A 22580-nucleotide genomic window follows, 5' to 3' on the forward strand; every position below is an offset into this window, starting at 1 on the left:
GCAACTGCAATCATTTGTTCATGAATATAGTTTTGCAGCAACTCAGTGTAGCTTGCATGTTTGCTATTTCAAATGGAAATAAAAAATTTTACTTTATAAAATTGAAAAAAATAAAAAAATGTAAACCAGCTATTGAATGCCTATTGACAAGTCATGAACATGTGGGATGCTTTCACTAGTCTATTCAGTCATTCACTCACAAGACTTAAATTTATCAGTGAAAGGCTCCCTCCTCTCCTCAGCAGCATCAAGAGCACCTACACCTTCAAAACCCATGAAACCCCATTCTGACCCCTACCGCCACCCCTCCGTCTTCTTTCTCCACCCCATCTCATCCTCCAACAAAACCAGTAGATCCATCACCACCACCCACCGGAGATTTGTCGCCAGAAACTGCTCCTTCAACACCACCTCCTCCCAAAAGCTTGACAAGATTAGAGTCTTCTCCATTATGTTGGGTTTCTCTCATTTATTTATTTTTTTTCCATTTTTTTTTTAACTATGCTACCAAATTAAGTGGGTTGCTGACTGGGATGCCAACACAGCATTCCATCCAATCTTCTTAACAGACGTTGGATTTCAGATGACATTGAACCAATTTCAAAACTTGAATGACTAAATTTGCAAGAATTAAAGTATGGTGACACAATTGGATTTAAGTGACAAGTTCAGTAACCATGCTTGTCTTTAACCCATCCTATTAAGCACAACCAACCATAGAAAAGCTATGTTTTTAGGAGGGACTTTGGTCTTCCAAATAGTTTTGTAGAGCGAGAAGGAAAATTCATTACTATTCAAGAACTCACAAAAAAAATTGCAAGAATAAAGCCCTAAGGAATCCAAAAGCCAAGATCGACTATCAGCTTCCGACGAGACCTGACAATTATTCAACAAGACTAACAAAGAGGATAATTATTGTTTCTTCAAAAATGAAAATCCCAGTAAGATAAAGATTTATTATTTAGCCTCATTGTGGCAGGTTAGTTTGGGGTGCTTCAATGTAGTGAGCTTCTCTAACATTCAATGAGATTGGTTACCTTTGGTAGCTTGATCAATGTTCTTCCTCTATTTTTTCTACTTTTCTTCTATCCATCTGGTTATCTTTGGTGGCTTGATTGATGTTTTTCCTCTCTTTTTTTATACTTCTCTTTTGTTTGTCCAGAATAAGAGGATTGTTTATTCTCCTATTTCGTACATTCTTCCTTCAGGAAATCATCTTCTTTTGTTATTTAAAAAAATAAAAATAAATGCAAGCAGTGAGCACAACATCACTCCAGAAAACCTCGGAGAAATCCACTTGATACAATATTGTACGAGTAACTTCGAGAATATGTCTATGTTTTGCACTACAACTCCATTTTGTTGTGGAGTGTGGGCACAAGATGAATGATGGATCATACTAGAGTTAATCATGTGAATTGGGTACTACAGTACTCCTTAGCATTATCAATACAAAGTACCGAGTCCTTATTTGAGAGCAGAAGCCACAAAAGATATTAAACGACTCAAAACGATCCTCCATTAAATACAATCAAGTCATCCTAGAGTGGTCATTGAAACATGTAATAAAGTATTGGAACCCCAACTTTGACGTGACGTGACTAGAACCCCAAGCATCTAGATGGACTACATGAAAGGCCTGACTGCTTGCTTATTGACTCAAGAAGCAAAGGCGACAAAGTAGGAAGTAGCTGTTTTAAATTGTCTAATGAAGGATGACCAAGGCAACAATGAATTTGAAGTGGTGTAGCAGCACTGCATGTATTTGGAGGAGAGAGTGACTCAAAGTAGTACAATCTACCAACCTTAAGTCATGTTCCAATTGTCTTCCTTGCCTTCAGATCCTGAATAACAAAAAAATCGAAAAAAAAAAAACAATTGTAGAACAATTTCGCAAATTCGTACTCTTGGGTTTAGGAACAAACAAAATAAAAGAAAGACAGATTGAAGGAGCAGGATTTACTGTTCCTCTCCCCTTAACTATAAGAGTGGATCCATCAGCAATAGTAATTTGAGGGCAGAAAAGAAGTTGGTTGCACGTGTCATATGGTCAGTGGTGGTAGAATCAATAACCTAAGGACTAGCAGGAAAAATACACATGCAGGCTGTAGGATTGCCTTTCTAAACAAAAGATGCAATGTGATGAGATGCTTGTTCAGATGCCTAATGAACATTGAATACAAATGATATGCTATTCACCAATGGCCAAAAAAATGACTCATGAGGGAAACATACTTCTAGGATTTGTGGACTCCATCCTAACACAGAATCAGAAACACAAAACAAATAGCCTCAGTAGTACCATACAATCATTCCCCGATTGCCTTACAAGCAACTAAAAAGCTAAGATTTTTGGACAAAAAGCCATCACCAGAAATTCAATAACATGGTTTATACAGGGATTCGAACAGTGCAGATCAACTCAGGCAAAAAAATGCATGTATGAAGTTTCATGGGCCGACACGTGGGTGTAGCTCTGGCCATGGGTTTTCAATGGTAGGCATCAAACAATGTCAGTTGGTGGATATGGTTTTGGTTTTGCAAAATCTAAAAGGGCTTTTGTGTTCCTAAGCTAGCAGTGCCATCTAGGGAATTTCCAGCAACTGCTCTAGCTTCTGGCAACTGCTGGCTGGTTTTCAGGCCTAAAGTGGTCTTGGCAATTCTACTTCAATGGTAGACGACACATGCGGAATTTGGGGTTTTAGGCTTTAGTTTGACTTGTTGCAATTAGGGTCTAAGTTTCAGAGCCATGCTATGTTACCATGTTATTGAGTACATTGGAAGATCTAATCATAATGATAGGTCTCTCCCCTCTATTTATAATGTATTCCACATACATAACGATCACCATCTTACCCTTACTAACTCACACACTAACTCACGCTTACTAACACAGCAATAACACACACACAACAGTAATACTAAATAACTAAAGTAACTAGTAACAGAGATCTCAAAGACCCTTAAAACCTCCCTTAAGAGCCCAACAAGTTGAAATTGGCCAAATTTCCTTCAAAAGACTCTAGATTGCTTCTGAGTAATTGGACTGCATGGGTTCAGATGTTAAAGACACCTGACCCAGCCCATTCAAAGCCCACTTCATACTCTGGTGCATTCACGATCATCCCTCCCCATCCCCTTGCAAACCCTAGATTCCTCTAGACCACCAACTCCACCACTCCAGTGCTTGCCATTTGGGAACCCTCCACAGTTCCGACATTACCACTCGCCCTTTGCTGTCTCAGAACTAATTTACTAGACTTCTCCAAACCCACAGCTGCAGCCCTTGCGAAAACCTTCACTAATTCTCCCCTCCAAACCTCCAGGAATGAAAATCACACAACCTTGCTATTTGACCACAAACCCAACTCTGTAAAATTGCCCTACTGATTTTGCTTCAGTCACAACCCAAACTTGTACCTGACCATCTATAATGAGTGCTCTTGTCCTTTGTCGAAATACAACACGAGCACTCACATGCCATCTAGCAACCTACATGAGAATGAAGCAAATTTGTGGATGTTCACTTCCATACCTTTTCATCATCATATCCATCAAGAGGAATGAAGCAAACTAGGAGAGCGAGATCAAACAATAGTTAAGCAAAGGTGGGTGCGAGAGTGATAATTGCCATTGTAATTTCCAAAATCTTGAATTAATTATGAATCATTCTAAAATTACTGGTCTTCTGCCTACTCCTGGACAAGGTTAGTGAAAAGTATATGGATGCCCAATAACTAATGGATAATATGGTACTCTGGCAATCTGAACCTGGACGGAATAAAGACAGAGTGGATAGCAGTACAAGTAAGATGAAAATGGCCAATAAGAATCAGCTAATCTGAAACATTCAATAAATTGTAATGGGAAGGGATTGAGAAGGGTTTTTTGAATTAGTTTGGATTGGGTTTTTTTTTTCCTTGCTTTTGGGTTTCTTTTGAGGACTTCTCATCCTCTTTCCAGTTGTATCTCTTTGCTCTTGTCCTTAATAAATTTCTTTTGCTATCAAAAAATAAATGTCAAGTTTCAAAACTCTTCAACATTCAAACTCACCACTACAATTTTCTGCAAAATGTAGAGGGAAATTTTCATGATTCAATTATTTTTTTAATGAAATTAAAATAAATTTCAAGAATTTAGTTTTAAAATCACTTGATTAAGATGAAATTTTAAGCATTCTAACAAAAAACGGAGAATTTTAACAATTATCCAAAATGCAGTGTAGTCTCAAATTTTTAAAGGCCCAACATCAAAATTTAAGTTTTTTGAAATTGTTTTGATTCTTTTTGCACCTCACACAATGATTTATAATTTCACATTCTATTTAACATTCTGCATAATATTTTTTGAAATTTATTTTCATTCTCCAAACCAATAATTTTCATTTTGGTAATTTACATTATTTATTATTTAATCAATGAAGGGAACCATTTAGCCTCTGTTCGCTACGCATCCTTTTCTAGGTAGCATTGATTGCCGCTAGATGTGGTTATGCTAAAAAGATTTTTCTGTGACACCCTAGAACTAATTGCGGCAATAGATGTCATTTTAAGGAAAGTTATGCTTTGAAAACATGCAATATGGTGTTTTCCCCCGTCCTTTCTACTTTTTCCTTCTTGTTAAAGAAATTTAAGAATGTATTAAGTATTAACTGTACATCATATCCTTTGTTTTTATCAATTAATATATCTAACATGGGATGTTGTTAGATTTTTCAAATTTTTTTTTTTTTTGTTTTAAAAACCTAGTCTAGTTAAGCATTATTACAATATAAATGAGTTATTACATACCAATTTCATTTTCTAATCACACATGCACATGCATATGCATATACATTATACACACATATATATTAGAAATTGAAACACTATCAATAAGCACAATGAAGCTACATAGCCTACATTGGAATTATCTGCTTCACTCTCTTCATTTTCACATTTTCTATTCATAAAAAATAAAGTTTCTTATCCACATTAGTTCAACCAAACTTGTGCATATCAAAGTGTCGCGGTCCGACTACTTTCACACCATTGTGAAGGTCCATGCGGCACTAGCCAAAGCATACCTGCTTAACCAGCCAGCCTATCGTTTACCAACATTCATCCATGAAACACTTTCATTAACATTCATTCAAATAGCAGCAAAAATAGTAATCAATTCATGAAAGTCGTGGCAAGTAAGCAACAAATATTGAAGCAAATGTAATTCATTAACAACACCTCCGTTGACAATGTGTGTTTAGCAAGGGAGGCAAGTAGGCTAAATACGTTGACAAAAGCTAGTGAGTTTTACAATGATTGATGAACACTCACCCTCCCCTAAAGAGCTTTCTAGGTCATTTTCACTCTAGCACTAGGAAACATCAAAGTGACTAAGGAGTCATACTGCCTTATTTGGCATATAAAGACACTACTAGCAGAAAATAACAATACACTAGTATTTACATGATGGAAACTCATCCAAAGCACACGAGACAAGTGGTCACAAGCAATCATAATACCCTGAACAAGCTTAACTCGTGACATTCTCTCCCACTTATGCAATCGACGTCCTCGTAGACTTCAGTGCTAGGTACACTTCAACTTTGTCCATGAACGATTTCATATCTTCCGCAGAAATCCAGCTGATTTCTTGTCATCAAGGCATTTCTACTTCACCAGGAACTTCTGCCACTTCTTGAGGATATAAACTTTCTCTCTGCAAGGATCTCTTCAACTTCACGTTTGTCAGGTTGCACTATCTTCAACTCTGCTTTGTTGGATTGACTTCTGCTCAGATCGTCAGTGTTGGCGTTGAACGGCTTGAGGCAGCTGACATGAAACTGCGGTCTTCTCCCTTGATCTGCCAACTTCTTCATCTGCTTAGAAGTTTTCTCTAGATAGGCTTGGGCAAACTCTACATTTTATCTCCATTGGTGAAGATGTACGCCCTGGGACTCTTTTGTCTGTACGGCTTACCCGTTGTGTGAGGTAACAACAGCTACTGGCCGATAACAAGCTCAAAAGGGCTCTTGTTGGTTGTTGAGCCCCTTTGGGCATTGCCACAGAACGGAGCCACATCAAGTAGTTGCACGCCATTATCCTAGTTGTCGTTGACAAAATGGCGCAAGTACTCTTCTAGTAGCTCTCTAAATCTCTTCATCTGTCCGTCTGTCTGTCGGTGATAACTCGAAAAGATGTCAAGATGTGACCTGAATATCCTGAAAAATTCTGTCAAGAAGTTGTCAATGAACATTAAGTCTCGGTCACAAACAGTAACTTGGGGAACACACTAATGTTTCACAACAGTCACAAAGAACAATTGTGTCATCTCCTTTGCCAAATAGTACTTTGGTGCGGCCATGAAAGTACCATACTTCTTCCGCTCCCCCTTGTCTTGTTGGCAAGTGAGACAAGTTCTAGTATAATCAACCACATCATCCCGCGTGTGCGGCCAACAATACCTCCCCAGTAGTCCTGTCATTGGAGTCATTCTCTGCGAATACCCCTCAACAAACTTCCTGCAATATCTAGTAAGGCCAAGAAAGAAACGCAACTCATTCACTGTCGTAGGGATCTTCTATTCTTGAATCATCCTTACCTTCTCCATACCCCTCCGGATGCGACCTTGTTCAACCACATTACCAAGGAATTTGTTGCTCCACTAAGCGAAAAAGAACTTCCCTTTCTTCACATATAGATCGTTTCCCCTCAGCCTGTCGAACACCTTCTGTAGATGCTCTTCATGTTTCCTCTGAAACAACATCGCTGCTCCCAACGGTGCTTTGGAAGGGCGAACACATCCCGCTTCCACTTCATCAAGTTGTTTCCTCAACTCTACTATCTCTAGAGGCGCCATCCGACATGGCCCTTTAGTAAGTGGTTTCACTCCTGATAACAACTCGATCTCATGCTCCACAGTCCTTCGTGTAGGCAAATTGTGAGGCAGCTTATCCGGCTTCACCTCCTTGTACTCATCCAACACAGCTTGGATGGTCGTAGGCACTAGCTCTTGGCCTACTTCTTTGTCTACGACCACCGTGGCTAGACGTGTCTGCTCACCCTGCCCCAATCCCTTATTGAGTTGTATAGCTAAAAGGGCCTTCCCGTCGTCTCCTTTCATCGCAACGACTTGCATCATGCACAAGTGATCTCCCATCAGACATAGGGAACCAGCCGAAGGCATCAGCACTGCCCTCGTCGCCCTTAGGAACTCCATTCCTAGAATGACTGGAAAGTCATCCAATGACACCACTGTGAAATTCGCATGACCTTCCCACTATCCAAACTTCACAGTCACTTGCTTGGCTACTCCCAGAGTAAACTAGGCTACAGAGTTAACTGCTTTCATGCATCCTGTATTCTTCTCTAAGGACAAGTTGAGTCTCCATGCTTCCAACTGTGAAACAAAATTATACGTAGCCCCCGTATCCACCATAGCGCAGGTACTCTTCACATTTATCCTTAAGTCCACAAACATTAACCCTTTTGCTCGTGTAACATTCGGTGCTTTTACCTGCTTTTCCAATGCAGTCACTAGCCGCACTAAACCCACCCTTGGAGCATTATCCTCTTCCTCCTCGCTTTCCACCACTTGTCCCGAAGTGGAAGCTTGTAAGGCATTGAGTAATCCCTTGTGTTGACACTCACTCACTCTGGGAGGTCCTCCACACAAGTAGTACGAAATTTTATTCTTCCCCTTTCCACTAGGTGTATTGAACCCTTGAGACGACGAAACTTCCTTTGAGGTTGATGATTTAGAGTCAGCTCCCCCACTTCATAGTAGTTAGAGGCGCGAGGCGAGCCGAGGTGCAAAGGGTCTTTGAAGGCGAGGCGCGAGGCGAAGGCGCGCGCCTCATGAAGGTGAGGCGCACAATTATTAAAATGGGGTAAAATGTCTATTTGGGGTAATTGATATATGAACATATGAATATCTAGCAATATTAGAATTTAAAATGCCAAAAAACTCAATTACAAAATTGAAAATTTAGCTCAAAAGCATCAACAATTCAACATAGTTCAACATCAAAAGAAAAGAGTACAAATCAAAAAATAGTAGCTATATTTCAATAAAATAAATAAATATTATGTATTAGTTATAATTTATAAACTCACATTAATTAAACTAAATATTACAAATTAAAAAATAGTAGCTAAATTTCAATAAAAAGAATAAATATTATGTATTAGTTATAACTTATAAACTTGCATTAATTAAACTAAATATTTAATTAGTAATTACATATAAAGAAGAAGAAGAAAAAGAGTAGCCAAATTTCAATAAAAAGAATAAATATTATGTATTGGAAGAGTGACTTAGTTACTGTGGGGGCAGCAGAAGGGGTAGGGGTAGACCTAAAATAACTTGGGAGGAGATAGTGAGTAAGGATTTAATGTCTTTGAATCTATCAAAAGAAATGGTCCATGATCGCATAAATTGGCGGAAAAGGATTCATATAGCCGACCCCACTTAGTGGGACTAAGGCTTGATTTTGTTTGTTTGTTTGTTTGTTATTTGTTATAATTTATAAACTTACATTAATTAAACTAAATATTACAAATTTAAAAACAATAGGTAAATTTCAGTAAAAAAAATAAATATTATGTATTAGTTATAATTTATAAGCTTAAATTAATTAAAGAAAATATTTAATTTATAAGCTTACATATAAAGAAAAGAAAAAGAGAAGTAGCAAGCAGCAGTCAGCAACACGCAGCACGCAACAAGCAGGCAACAGGAAGAAGAAGAAGAAGAAGAGAAGCAGAAGGCAGCAGGCAGCAGTCAGCAGCTCGTAGCACGCAACAAGCAGGGAGCGGGAAGAAGAAGAAGAAGAAGAAGAACTCGCGAGGGCTCCTGCTGGCTGGAAACGAAGTCGCGAAGGGTCGTGCTTCTTCAAAATGTCAAAGACGAACTCACGATCCTGGTTCGAAGCTCGAAGACGAAGTAGCGAAGGCTCCCGGCTGGTTCGAAGGCTCGCAGACGAGCTCATGTTGCTGGTTCGAAGGATCGCGAAGGCTCCTGCTGGTTCGAATGTGCAAGACGAACTCACGAAGGGCTTCGAAGGGCTGAGAGGGGCGAGGGATATGTTCGTTCGAGTCGAAGGAGGGCTACGGGTCTGGCTGTGGCTATTTCTCTACTTTAAATGACTAAAAATTCACAAGGCGCGACTCACTGCGCCTGTCGCCCTAGTGCGCCTCGTCTCGCCTAGCGTTGCCTCTTGCAGGTTGCCTCGCCTCACCTGGTTTGAGGCGCAAGCCTCTTCGCTTCACTACGCCTTGCGCCTAGGCGCGCCTCAAGCGCACTTTTAACTACTATGCCCCACTCTTGGGTTTGCCTTTCTTGAAAGACTTTCCACTGTTTCCCTCTCTGCCAAACCGTTTGGACGAAGCGATATCATCACTAGCGTAATCAGTCAAGCGTTCCGCAACAGCTTGTGTAGTAGACAAGTCTTGAACTCTTTGCCCATGAAGTTCAGTTCTTACCCATGGTTTCATCCCCTTTAGAAAATAGAACAACTTGTCCTTCTCCGACATATCCCGAATACCCAACATCAAAGCAAAAAATTGTTTCACATATTCCCTGATCGACCCCGTATGCTTGAAATCTCTCAGTTTTCTCCTTATATTAAACTCAACATTCTCAAGAAAGAATTGGACCTTGAGCTCTGTCTTCAAGTCTGCCCAATTATCAATTACACATCTTCCATTTTCAATATCTTTGTACTTGGTACGCCACCACAATTTGGCATCACCAACCAAGCACATGGTCGAAGTATCCACCTTTGCCTGTTTAGAGGTCATCCTCACAGCGCGAAAGTATTGCTCCAAATCAAACAAGAAGTTCTCTAACACCTTGGTATCTCGGGCACCCCCATACGTCCTAGGTTTTGGTACCTTAGTCTTGCAAACTCCCAAAGTGTTGGAGTTCCCCATAGTAAGCTCCACATCAAACAAGAAGTTATCTAACTAATTGGCATCTCGAGCACCCCCATATGTCCACGGTTCTGGTACCTTGGTCTTGCTAACTCCCGAAGTGTTGGAGTTCCCCATAGCAAGAACCATCAGATTCAACTTTGCATCTAGATCCACCATCCGAGACTACAAAGTTTCCACTGTATGGCGAAAGTCCTCTGACATCTCACCCAGCAAACTTGCTTGATGCTTTTGTGATCTCATCACTTCATCAACAAGTTCTCTCAGCTGAGCCACCTTCGCGGCTACAGTGTTGGTTGTTGCCTCAACCTGTGCTTCCAGCACACTGATCCTCTCAGCATTATTTGGTGACTGGTCACTTACCAAAGTTATCCAAATCCCACAACGAAGGTAACTAAATTTTCGTAGCAACTGAGCCTTAGCTCTAATACCAAGTGTCACGGTCCGACTACTTTCACGCCTTTGTGAAGGTCCGTACGGCGCTAGCTAAAGCACTTCTGCTTAACTAGCCAGCCTATCGTTTACCAACATTCATCTACGAAACACTTTCATTAACATTCATTCAAATAGCAGCGGAAACAGTAACCAATTCATGAAAGTCGTGGCAAGTAAGCAAAAAACATTGAAGCAAACGTAATTCATTAACAACATTTCCGTTGACAATGTGTGTTTAGTGAGGGAGGCAAGTAGGCCAAACACGTTGACAAAAGCTAGTGAGTTTTACAATAACTGATGAACACTCACCCTTCCCTAAAGAGCTTTCTAGGTCATTCTCACTCTAGTACTAGGAAACATCAAAGTGACCAAGGAGTCATACTGCCTTATTTGGCATACAAAGACACTACTAGCAGAAAATAACCCTACATTAGTATTTACATGATGGAAACCCATCTCAAGCATACGAGACAAGCAGTCACAGGCAAGCATAATGCCCTGAACAAGCTTAGCTCATGACACAAAGGCATGGACTTAGTATTTATAAAACTAGTAAGGTAACTAAAATACTTTGGCATTTTTTATCCCATCAACAAAATTGCATCATAGTCATAAATGAATATGCAAGTTTAAATTTATAAATTGGCATTTATAAAGCTTATTTTGATAAACTGTGATAGATCATTGTGAACGGATTTTATTATGTTATGCTTTAACATTTTAATATTTGATCAATATATCATTGGGCAAAGATAGGAAAGACAGCATCAAGCATTTTTGGAATTTTATGTAATACTAAGCGTATACACTAAGTACAACCTTTTATTATACCTTTTATGCCTAAATTAGTTGTCCTTGAACATGTAATCATGCTTAATTGATGTACTGTTAAATTCCACCATTTTTTAAAATCAAAATCAAAAGCAAAATTCCACATTTTTGTATGGCTCAAGGCCTCAAAATTTGGGTCCATATTAAAATTTAAAACGTTATACATATACCCATCAAGGTAGTGCTCCAGATGAAGAAATTACCTTTTGCGCCCCCCAACATGTCCAACATGGTCCAAGCCTAGATAATGAAGAATCTGAAAAGACAGATCCAATTAAAATCAAGCTCAAACCAAGAATCAAGTATGGTAAAAGAAGAAACTGAATGACAATTCAAAAACTGAACTCATATGCCTCATAAAACACAAATATTAACCTCAATGCTTTATGGATGCTGCAATGTGATATTAAAACACACAATTTATACACACAAACATGCACATACGCACACACACATATATTATAGGTAACACTACCAATGTCTAAAGTCATTAATTTATACACTATAAAGTATGATGGATGGGAAAGATTCAGGTTATGCATGGAGGTGTGCCACAGAGACATTGATAAAACTAGCACGAATGATGCACAATGGCTCATGAAGCAGTTAGAATGATGCACATCCATATAATGACTCACACAATTTAAGATATGTATTTATTAGTCTTTTGAAAAAAACACATTCATGGGTAGATATATAGACTAATTGCATGGGACCCAAAAGAGCATCAGGTTGGACTCATGATAGAATGTTTGTGAAGTTTTCTGGAAGGCTAACATTTTCCTTTTATTCAATTATTTAGATATTTGATTAATCAAATTGAATGAGCAAGTCGAATAAAAAATAGTAAAAACAAATTATATACATTTACGATTTATTTTTGTAACATTTTAAATTATATATTTTATAGTAATATGCTAACATATATAAATTGTACGGTGCTTAATATATTAATAGACAAAGATCCCTTGCAATGCATGGGTCTCTATTAGTCCATCATAATGGTGGATGAGTGGATCTTCAAGCATTAGTTGGCATTGACTGCAGTCAACTCATTTTCAAAAACACCCATCACAACCTTCAAGAAGAATACTCTTATTTTCAATGACACTTGTTTGATTTATCTTCATTTACCACAAAACCATTCAAAATTGAAGACAAGGTTCCAACAATGACTCACTTTCAAATCTTGTAGTTCAAAATTCAAACCTCATTGCTTTTATGCCCTTTAGCAATTCCCAACCTAATTTAACTCCTTGTGTTCAGCTAGTGCTGTATCATATTGTCATGTAATATGTTTATTGTATATTCAACAATTATCAAATCCACAATAATCACATTCCATACAATGTCATGAAAAATTCAATTCCTTTTTGAAGGATCTGAATATGCTCCAACTCTGAAATTAAATAAATAATTCAAGAAGTTCATCAGACATCTTTATATGGATACAAGACTAGCCAAAGAACTCCTACAGACACAAATCAGCACAAAAAATAAGGACTAAATTAGACAAAGAAGTAAAATAGCTGATGGACACCAACTAGAACTATGGCTTAAAGGATAGAGGAACAATAGCTCATATTAAATTTTAAAATACAAAGTTAAAAACTATTCAGTGCTAATATAAAAGCTGTATCTACAAAAAAAAAAAAAAAAAGAACTGCAATACTTTCAGTTTGTGTGTGTGCATGAGAAGAAATTCACGGGCAACTAACAAGGCTAACAACTTTAACAAGTTACCAGGATCTTCCAGTCATCCTTATTAAGCTCATTCCCCAGATGTCGAGAAACATTGTGATCCACTTGCACAGTATCTTTAACCTAAAGAAAAAATTAATTATAAACAAATGCTATGAATTGCATTATCCAAAATAAATAAATATAATGAATTTAAAGTTGCTAACTTCAGAAGCTGCTACAATTTAACTAATATCTGCCAGAACATGTTATCAAATAAAATAAGAAAGAAGATCCAATTCTTGAAACACTTGAAAAAGTTCAGACAAGGAACAGCAACATTGCTGCCAGGCAGGGGAATAATGGAGTCCGGTCTGAGAGGCTCTCCTCTACTAGGTTAAAATTAATGAACATAAATAAAAGTACAATTTAAAAGTGATTACCATGACCAAGTCTGCATCATCCCAGTGGAAACTCAGTATTTTTTTTATCAGAAAAGAGAAATATGATTAAAAGAAGGCACCAAGGGGATGCCACCCAAGAACAAAAGAAAGAACAAGAGGAACACAGCCCTCACTCCCAATGCAGTCGTGGATGCCTATATTAAAAGAGGAGTGTTGTGTAACCTGGACATAATTAGTGTTCGAACATGTAAACTGAAATTTTCTGCTGTAGATACAGCAGACAAACTCAATATTGAAGTTCAAAAGCTGCATTAGTTAGTCTACAGAAGCCATATACAAGAATTATAATGCATTCAAATGCCACTAAAGTGAGGGACTTAAAAAAACGGCTACTGACTTCTACAGAAGCCACATACTAGAATTGTAAAGCATTCACATGCCACTGGGGTGAGGGACTTACAAAAAAGCTGCTGACTCCATCATGCCTCGTAAATAACCCAGGAAACAACTTAAGCCACGTTTCATCACCAAGCATCACCATTTTCCAACCAATACTAAAAAATTGACCTGGATCATAACCAATCGAATGAGTAGCTAACATTTGTAATCAGATTCTCAACCACCATTTTTACATCATACGTTTATAACAGGATAGTTCCAACATACCTAAAAGGTTGTCATCCAAAAGAGCTTGTGTGTTAAAATTGAATGCCACATCCAAGAAACCACCAATTGCCCCAGAAACCATAGCCTACCAACAGAAGCAACACAGTAAGGAAACAACCATAGTTCTCTCTGGACGCTTTGCATATCAGCAATATAACAATCCCTGTCACCTTCAAACGAGGCATTGTAACAGTTGGAGGAGCAGCTCTAGCATGGTACCCAATTGCCATTCCATTCGCTAGCAAAGATTGAGTATATGGCATAGCGTCCATCAAAGCCTTGGGTGGAGGCTGATCGCCCCTTCCCAACAAGAATTCTGCTGGAAGACCATCAACGACCTGAACTAGCGCGATTTTAATGAACAAAGGAAACTTAATCTCTCGATAACATCACTGAATAAAGAGGAGGGAAAAAAAAAGTTTGAATACCAAAAGCACGACTGCGTACCATTAATATTAATCGGTCGAAAGAAGCAGGTATACCGGATAGTTCCTGCGAAGCGAGTAATAAGTAAATAGCAAACCAGTGTCCATCGTACAGCAAGACAGAAATATGGCGAATAGATAGCACATCCTCTGTTTTTACTTCCACAGCTTGAAACTCAAGCAAATAAATGCACATATAGGGCGAAAGAGAAAGGGGAGAGACAGAAAACCTGATACAAGGACCTGAGCTGATGAGGAGGTAGAGCACTCGCGTTCGGAGCTTCGCGCGAATCGCACGTCGGCGGGCGAAAGCTATCAGGACCGCTGAGACATGAAAGAAACCAATGTGTATAAACAAGAGGGAAAGAATGGCAAGAAGACGGATTGGAAGATGGGAGTGTATGAGAGAATCGAACCTGAAGCCTGAGAGAGCCGGTTTGGCGGGGAAGAACCCTAGGACGAAGACCAACAAGCCGATCGCCTGAAGAAGAACTGCCGCGACGGTGCATAGAGTGAGTCTTGTGCACGTCCACGAAGACATTGTCGCCGGTGTCCGCCGGAGATCACAGGCGCATGAAGCAGCGACGGCGAGTCACGGTAATTACCGATTGTCATTTCATCATTACTTATGCTATTGTCATTTTTTTTTTCTTTTTTGCCCTTTTTTGAGAAATCCAATTACTTCAAATAGAGGAATGGAATTTTTTTTATCGGTAAAAATGAAATAAAATTGATTTTCTATTGTAAATAAAATAATGGAAGAATTATAGAAAAATTAAAGTAAAAAATTTGAAATTATAGAAATTTAACTGTCTAATACTTCAGAAACTACATGTTATTAATCATTTTTGTATCCATTTTAATTGTAAAACATGTTTAAATATTATATTGGCATCCCAAAAGTCAAATAAAAAAAGAACCATTATGTAGTCATACCAAAAATTATAATTTATTCTCAAGATAGTCATCCACATGTATAATATACATGTTTTACAACACTTCACTTTGATGACTATACACTATAAATTTGCCTTGTTAAAACTTTCGCTAAAGAAAACCCTCTAAGATAAAACCTTAACAAAGTAAAAAGAGTACAATATTCATACTTTCCCTCAAAAATACAATCAATTAAGAAATGTCCTTTAATTGTCACATTCCAATGTTAAGTACATGTTTTTTTGAAAATTAAAGTTGGCAATGCTTTTGTGAATGAATCTGCTGAATTGTCACTTCAACGAATTTTGCAAATGTTAACATTTCCTTTCTTCAGAAGTTCATGAGTATAAAAGAACTTTGATGAAAAATATTTAGTTCTATCACCTTTTACGTACCCACCTTTGATTTGTATAATACATGCTGCATTGTTCTCGTACAATATTGTTGGCTTGTCATTCTCCAGTGATAATCCACTTGTCCCTTTAATGTGTTGGATTATAGTTCTTAACCATACACATTTATGACTTACTTCGTGAACTGTAAATATTTCTGAATGGTCTAAAGAGGTAGCAATGATCGTTTGCTTTACAGATTGCCATGAAATAGTAGTATCACCACATGTAAAAAAATATAACATGTTTGTGATTGAATTTTATGAGGATCAAAAAGATATTCAGCATCAGCATATTCTTTTAACACAGACTTTACTCCCTTTGGGTAAAACAAACTCATATCATATGTGTCGCAGAGATAATGAAGAACATGTTTTACTACATTTCAATGTCTCTAAGTTGGTGTAGAACTAAACTTTGCCAGAAAATTTACCACAAAAGTTATGTCTGGTCTAGTGCAATTTGCAAGATACAAGAGTACTCCAATTGCACTAAGATGGGGTACTTCAGGATCAAGGATTATAATGAGACATGTTCCCCTATTATGGATGCAGTTACTTTCAGATTTCTGATTAGTTTAATGATTTTTGAAGGACTTGACATTTGTCTCATAGACGTAGTAATAGCTTACTTGTATGGTTCATTGGATAATCACACACACACACACACACATATATATATATGAAAATCCCTAAAAGATTTAAAATTCCAAAAGCATATAATCCAAAACAACGACAAATGTACTCTGTTAAATTACAAAAACCCTTGTATGGACTGAAGCAATCTGGACAAATATGGTACAATCGTATAAGTGAATGTTTGTTGAAAATTGGATATGAAAATAATTTTATTTGTTCTTGTGTTTTTATCAAGAACATAAATTCTGGATTTGCTATAGTCGCAGTTTATGTTGATGACATAATATTAGTGTGCATTTCTTACAATCATCATCTGATTCGTTTTTTTCATTGAACCCAACATAGGATTTCTAGTCCTTAGGTTAGGTATCCTTATACGTGATTCATGATTTTATAGGCTCCAACCTCATCCCCATCGATGTACTCCAATCCCTTTCTCTTGCTAAGATCTTAGTTAATAAATCTGCAAGATTCTCAGTAGATCTTATATAATTCATATTAATAATGTCGCTACTTAAATATGATCTCACAATACTGTGTTTCCTTCTTATGAGTCTATATTTACCATTATGTCAATGGTTATTCACTTTACCAATTGTAACAGTTCTATCACAATTAATTAGGTTAGGTGGTATTGAGTTAGTAATTATTATTTTATTTTAGATTTCCAACAAATAGCAACCCAATTTGAATCGTACAATTCTCTCCAATTCTACACAAATGTAAGAGACCAAAATCCCATAAATAACATTTTCTTAAGTTGTCAAAGTCTCTATACTTGGATGATAAAATAATATGACAAGAGTGATGTGAAGAGAATTATGTGTATAGACTTTTTAGAGCTAATGTTTTGGAAAAGGGCATGTACTTTGGAGTTAGAATTTTATTTAATTGAGTTTTTGGAAAGGACATGTACCTTGAAGTTAGACTTTTACTCAATTAAGTCTTGGTAAATAGCATATGTTTTAAAGTTAGATATCTATTTATTGAGTTTTTGGTTTTTTGTGTTTTTTAATTTCAAAATATTAAGTGTACCTTATTTTTAGGTATTATGTGTCTTACGACAATCATATGATTCGTTATTTCTATTGAACCCAATTATAGGATCTCAGGTCTTTGGGTTGGGTATCCTTATGCGCAGTAATTTTATGGGCTTTAATTCCATCCCCTTCAATGTACTCCGGACCCTTTCTCTTGCTATTGTAAGATTCTTAGTAGAACTTATATAATTCTCATTAATGAATTGCAGGAATGCTCTCACAATTCTCATGACGCATGCCTTTTTGGAATTCTCTCCAAGATGGGGGTAACTTGTCAATGATACAACCATAACAAGATTGTCTCCATTCTTGATGCTTTCGGATGTAACTTCTGCCACTATCATATGGAAATATTGTGCTTGTTCTACAATCGATTTTCCATCCACCATTTGATAGCATAAAAATCAGTTAGCTACATATTTCTTTGTCCCTTCCACCTTGCTAACATACTTAATATGCAAAGCCTTTCATTTTCTTTGTGGAGGAATAAGTAGTATCATAATAATCATAAAAATGATCAGCAAGACAATATAAAATATAAAACCAACATTTATGCTCATCATTTTATGTTGTCAAGATTAATTTTGTTGGGATGATTTTCGGTAAGGGCATAGACAACCTTGAGAATACTAAGGTAGAAGAGCACCTTGTCTTTCTATCTCTTGAAGTGAGCTATTTTAAACTAAAAAGAATCGTTCAGATCTCCAACATTTTCTGTAAGAACCCGATCCGAGATATGTAGATTGAATAAATGAGAAAGGATAAAAAGGTAAATTTAGCAGACTTCGTCAACGAAGCCATAATTCTCGTCGATGAAGGCCGTCATACTCTTCGTCGCCAAAATTCAGAGTCTCATCGACGAAGAGATACCGAACGAGTTGTAAAATATCGAAATATTGTTCGTCGCTGAAGAAATCGATTCGTTGACGAAATATGTAAATTATTGGTCAATGAAGGCGCCGTCTCATTGACGAATTGGATCGGGTCAAGGGTCTATAAATAGGATATTTTGTTACTTCATTGCTAAGAAACCTCAAAACCTCTCTCTCTCTCTCTCTCTCTCTCTCTCTCTCTCTCTCTCTCTCTCTCTCTCTCTCTCTCTCTCTCTCTCTCTCTCTCTCTCTCTCTCTATAACTCGAATCCTCTCTCTCTCTCTCTCTCTCTCTCTTTAGGATTTCAGGTCGTCAGTTGCTGGAATCAACGATCTGATGTTATCATGTGGATTAGGAGGAGAAGCTCTACGTTTATAGCAGGTCAAAAATTCATTCCAAGGATTTTCGGGCTTTGACCCAAAATCAAGGTAAGGGTCCGATTTCAATTCCGTTTTGGTATATATGTAGTAGTAAGAATTATAGCAAAGTATAGTTCTTGGATGTTTAGGTTTAGGGAACTCAATTCGTAGTTTTGGAGCCGTAGAGTTCGGCTTTGTGGTATTCGGGAAAAGGTAAGGGGATTCTGTTTGTATTAGTTATTTTTGAAATCTGGATTGGTAAACTTGTAGTTTACGATCATATATATGTTTTGGCTACTTATTTAGGAAAATCTATCAAGTGAAAATGCGAAAATTTTGGGTTATAGTTTTGGGGAAAATTGGGGGTTTCAAGTATCATCTATATTTCTGTTGTAAAATCGTATGTTGTATAAAACTGTAGTATTGAAATGATCATACCTGTATTTGTATTAAAATGTAGTCTCAAACTGAAAACTATATGATTTGTATATGCTCAAATAAGTATGGAATAAACTATTGTATGTCAAATGTTCCAGGTTTTGTAAAACAACTAGGGGTGGCTAATTACCGTACGATGATGGGTATAGGAACATGAGTTCCAAAATTGTTTTTTCCACATCTCGGCTAATTATCGTGGGCAAATGCCATGTCTCGGCTAAATATCATGGGCGAGAGTGTCTGACTTTATATCTGAGGGTGTGAAATATCGCATGTTTGTTCCGGCTAGTCACCGATACGTATGAGTGGACACCATACTGGCAATGATATCGCTATGAGGCTTCAATTATTGCAAGGTATCGGGTACTTGAGTGTGACGATACTAACTGTATGTTTGGTATCATATGTATTGGAACTGGATTGTGAAAATTCTAGAACTGTATTGTGTTATGTTTTATGTTGAAATAATATTTGTATGTCACACACTGATATAATCTGCTTTCTTCCTCATTGAGAAGTGTCTCACCCCGAATTTATAAATATTTTTCAGGTCCTTCGAGTAGCCGAAACTAGCATCATAGCGTTCGGGAGCTTGGGTATCGGATAGCTACGTAGAGTACTTATGTGAGTACGGATTTTGTAACCAGTTTGTCCTTGTTGGGTTTTGTAGACACCTGGGGTATGTACGGTATTTTGAAGCGTAGACTCTAGTCATGTATAGACTCTGGTATGGTACATTGTATGTATTAGAAAGAATATTTCCGCTACCTATTTGATGTGTATGGATATGTATGTGAATGTGTATAGGGTTTCATGTACTCCACGGGGTCAAAACCTCATTCAGTATAGTATCATGTATGTTTTAAATGATACAAAGACAAGTTAGGTTACTAAATCACACCTGAGACCCATCCGCGGGTTCGGGGTGTGACATTTTCATTGAGCTTTTCAACTATAGGCTCCATATTTTTTAATTATTCTTAAAAAAAATTTGGAATATAATATATATATATATATATATATATGTATAAACTTTAGCACAAATTAGACAAAAAAGATTCACAATTAGGTTAAGGCATGGATATATCGCTATATATATATAAACTTTAGCACAAATTAGACATAAAAAAGATTCACAATTAAGTTACGTCATGGATATCTCACTCTCTTTAAGAGATTCTATCTCTCTGCGATTTTCTTGTGGCTTAGTAGCCCATGAACTAGTTCAACAGAATTTCACTTTGACTTGTCTAATCCAAGATACAACAATTTGATTTAAATCTTACAACTCTCTCTAATTTTGCACAAATATAAAGGATCCAAAGCTCCAAAAATAACACCTTTATTAAGTTGTCAAAGTCTCTATACTTAGATGATAGAATAATATGATAAAAATGATGTGAAGAGAACTGTCAGACTTTTTTTAGAGCCAATATTTTATGGTATTTATAGGCACATAAGACTTAAAAAATGGGTACACTTATATTTTGAAATTAAGAAATACAAAACATCAAAGCTCAATTAAGACATCTAACTCTAAGGTATATGCTCTTTTCAAAGACTTAATTGAATAAAAGTTTAACTTTAAGGTACATGCCATTTCCAAAGATTCAATTAAATGAAAGTCTTAACTCCAAGGTATACCCATTTTCTAAAGACTCAATTGAATAAAATCTAATTCCAAGGTACATGTCATTTTCAAGATAATTAATCAACTTTGACAATAATATTAAATTAAACTAACATCCCTATTTACCAACTATGTAATTAGATGAATAGGGCATGCCCTCTTTATAAAAGGAGTCATCTATGCATTCTTCCTATATGGTCATTCTATGCTATTAATTTGTCGTTTTTCTCAAAGGCAAAAATGTTTTCCCTCAGGAAGGCATGTTCCTAAAAGTTCCGCTCCATTATATTCTCTTCTCATATAACTATGCCACTTATTATTTTTAAAAATATAATTAGGCTATGAATTTAATAATAATAATAATAATAATAATAATAATAATAATAATAATAATAATAATAAGTGTATAGAGAATTTTAAACCATTTGAAAGGTTACCTGATTTTATGTTTCAAAAAAGATTTGTCAAGGTGCTAACCCTTGACCCTTAATATCAAATTTGGTTGTCCACAAACAATGGTATCCAGGTCCATTTTGGACCACAAAAAATCCACATGGCAAAGGAACATCCACCCTGCCTCTTGTCCTCTAGGTAAGTAGTACAAAAACACTAACCAATATTAGACATTATTCATGCCTTTGTGCAACTCACAAGGGGTTAATCTAGTTTTTTTTTTTTTTTTTTACTATTTAATAATTTAAAAGGGGCTTATCCCCTCTTCCACCCTTGTTCTTGCCTCTTCCAATGGATTTCTTAACTCTCCATTACATAACTAGGAAAAGTAAGTTAGGAGACCGTCGAAAGTCAAAACTTGAGTGAAGCCAACTAAATTAAAGTCATGGAGACACATTTTACATTTTTTTTTCTTTTGAAACAATGGTGTTTGAGAACCTTTGAACTATAAACTAATCCATTGAAATAATGAGTTCGCGCTTGAAATTTATGACTTCATTATGTCATGTTTGCCATTTAAAGTTTCATTCCATTCTTTTCCTACTCACATTACATCCACAAATCAAACATAACTGTCATTCCTATTTACCAAACTTCTTTTCTAAGCATAAAAGTTCCAACTTATATGCACAGGTGTGGGCGTGGAGCAAGAGATTCCAAATCTCGTTAAGGGTGACTTCGTACATCCACAACCAAATGAATATGAAGTTCTATGTGCTATAATTGCATTTTTTTTTTTATTGATGACAAGTAAAAGAAGTTGGAACATAATATTTTCATTTTAATCATAACCATATTTATATTGCATTGTTTTTCATATGCTAAATTTTTTTTATTGCATTTTATTTAATAGTAGCTATAATAGATGTTTTAATGCACAAGTCAAAATATTTATTTTTTTAATATTATTTTGAAAATCAAAGCCCTTATAAACATTACTATCAAAAGAACAAATTTGACTGCTTGATGGAAACTCTCTCAAGCGATTAGAAAACAAGGGCAAAATGAAATTCATTTGATATTGGGTACAATTCATTACCATGCTTTTGGGAGTGTGCCATCACCAAAAGCATATGCCTAGAGTTTTGTCTAGCGACAATTGATAGGAGGGATTGTTAAAGAAGATTATGGATGTGATCTTTAAACAATGAATATTTATCGCAACTGCATTTAAACCCTGAAAGCATTTAACAAGTTGTGTGATGTTTTATTTGTTAAAAGCAAATAGATAGCTAAAAAATATATGTCATAACTAAAGAAATTGTTGCACTATTTTTGCACCATTTCATGCATGATCTTAACAATAGTACAATTAGAAGTGTGTTTTGCAATTCATGGGAGACAACAAGTAGGCGTTTGTTGCATTTTTCACGTTGTATTACAAACAATGATGAATATTGGGAAGTTCTATATTGCACAAAATCATTTAGCCCTCCAACAGGTAGATGATAAATGGAAATGGTTAAAGGA

The 22580-nt window shown here is 36.6% G+C and overlaps 1 protein-coding gene and 1 long non-coding RNA gene across 2 annotated transcripts in view; one reads left to right on the top strand and one right to left on the bottom strand.

Moving 5' to 3' along the window:
• LOC131157955 (GPI ethanolamine phosphate transferase 2) overlaps positions 1 to 14989 on the bottom strand; it is a 43315-nt gene extending 28326 nt beyond the window's left edge. The window contains exons 1-8 of the mRNA XM_058112439.1: positions 14769 to 14989; positions 14583 to 14676; positions 14375 to 14419; positions 14098 to 14265; positions 13928 to 14012; positions 13722 to 13828; positions 12921 to 13001; positions 11381 to 11433 (exon numbers count right to left, since the gene is read on the bottom strand). Of these exons, the coding sequence (XP_057968422.1) occupies positions 11381 to 11433; positions 12921 to 13001; positions 13722 to 13828; positions 13928 to 14012; positions 14098 to 14265; positions 14375 to 14419; positions 14583 to 14676; positions 14769 to 14893 (758 nt within the window). The 5' untranslated portion in view covers positions 14894 to 14989. The remainder of the gene's footprint in view (positions 1 to 11380; positions 11434 to 12920; positions 13002 to 13721; positions 13829 to 13927; positions 14013 to 14097; positions 14266 to 14374; positions 14420 to 14582; positions 14677 to 14768) is intronic.
• On the top strand, positions 14812 to 19644 carry LOC131144608 (uncharacterized). Its single transcript, XR_009133851.1, has 2 exons — positions 14812 to 14949; positions 19578 to 19644. It is a non-coding gene; the product is annotated as an uncharacterized LOC131144608 (long non-coding RNA).
• The last annotated feature ends 2936 nt before the right edge of the window (positions 19645 to 22580 follow it).

The sequence above is a fragment of the Malania oleifera genome, chromosome 1 (genome assembly GCF_029873635.1).
Source record: "Malania oleifera isolate guangnan ecotype guangnan chromosome 1, ASM2987363v1, whole genome shotgun sequence".
NCBI lineage: Eukaryota > Viridiplantae > Streptophyta > Magnoliopsida > Santalales > Ximeniaceae > Malania > Malania oleifera.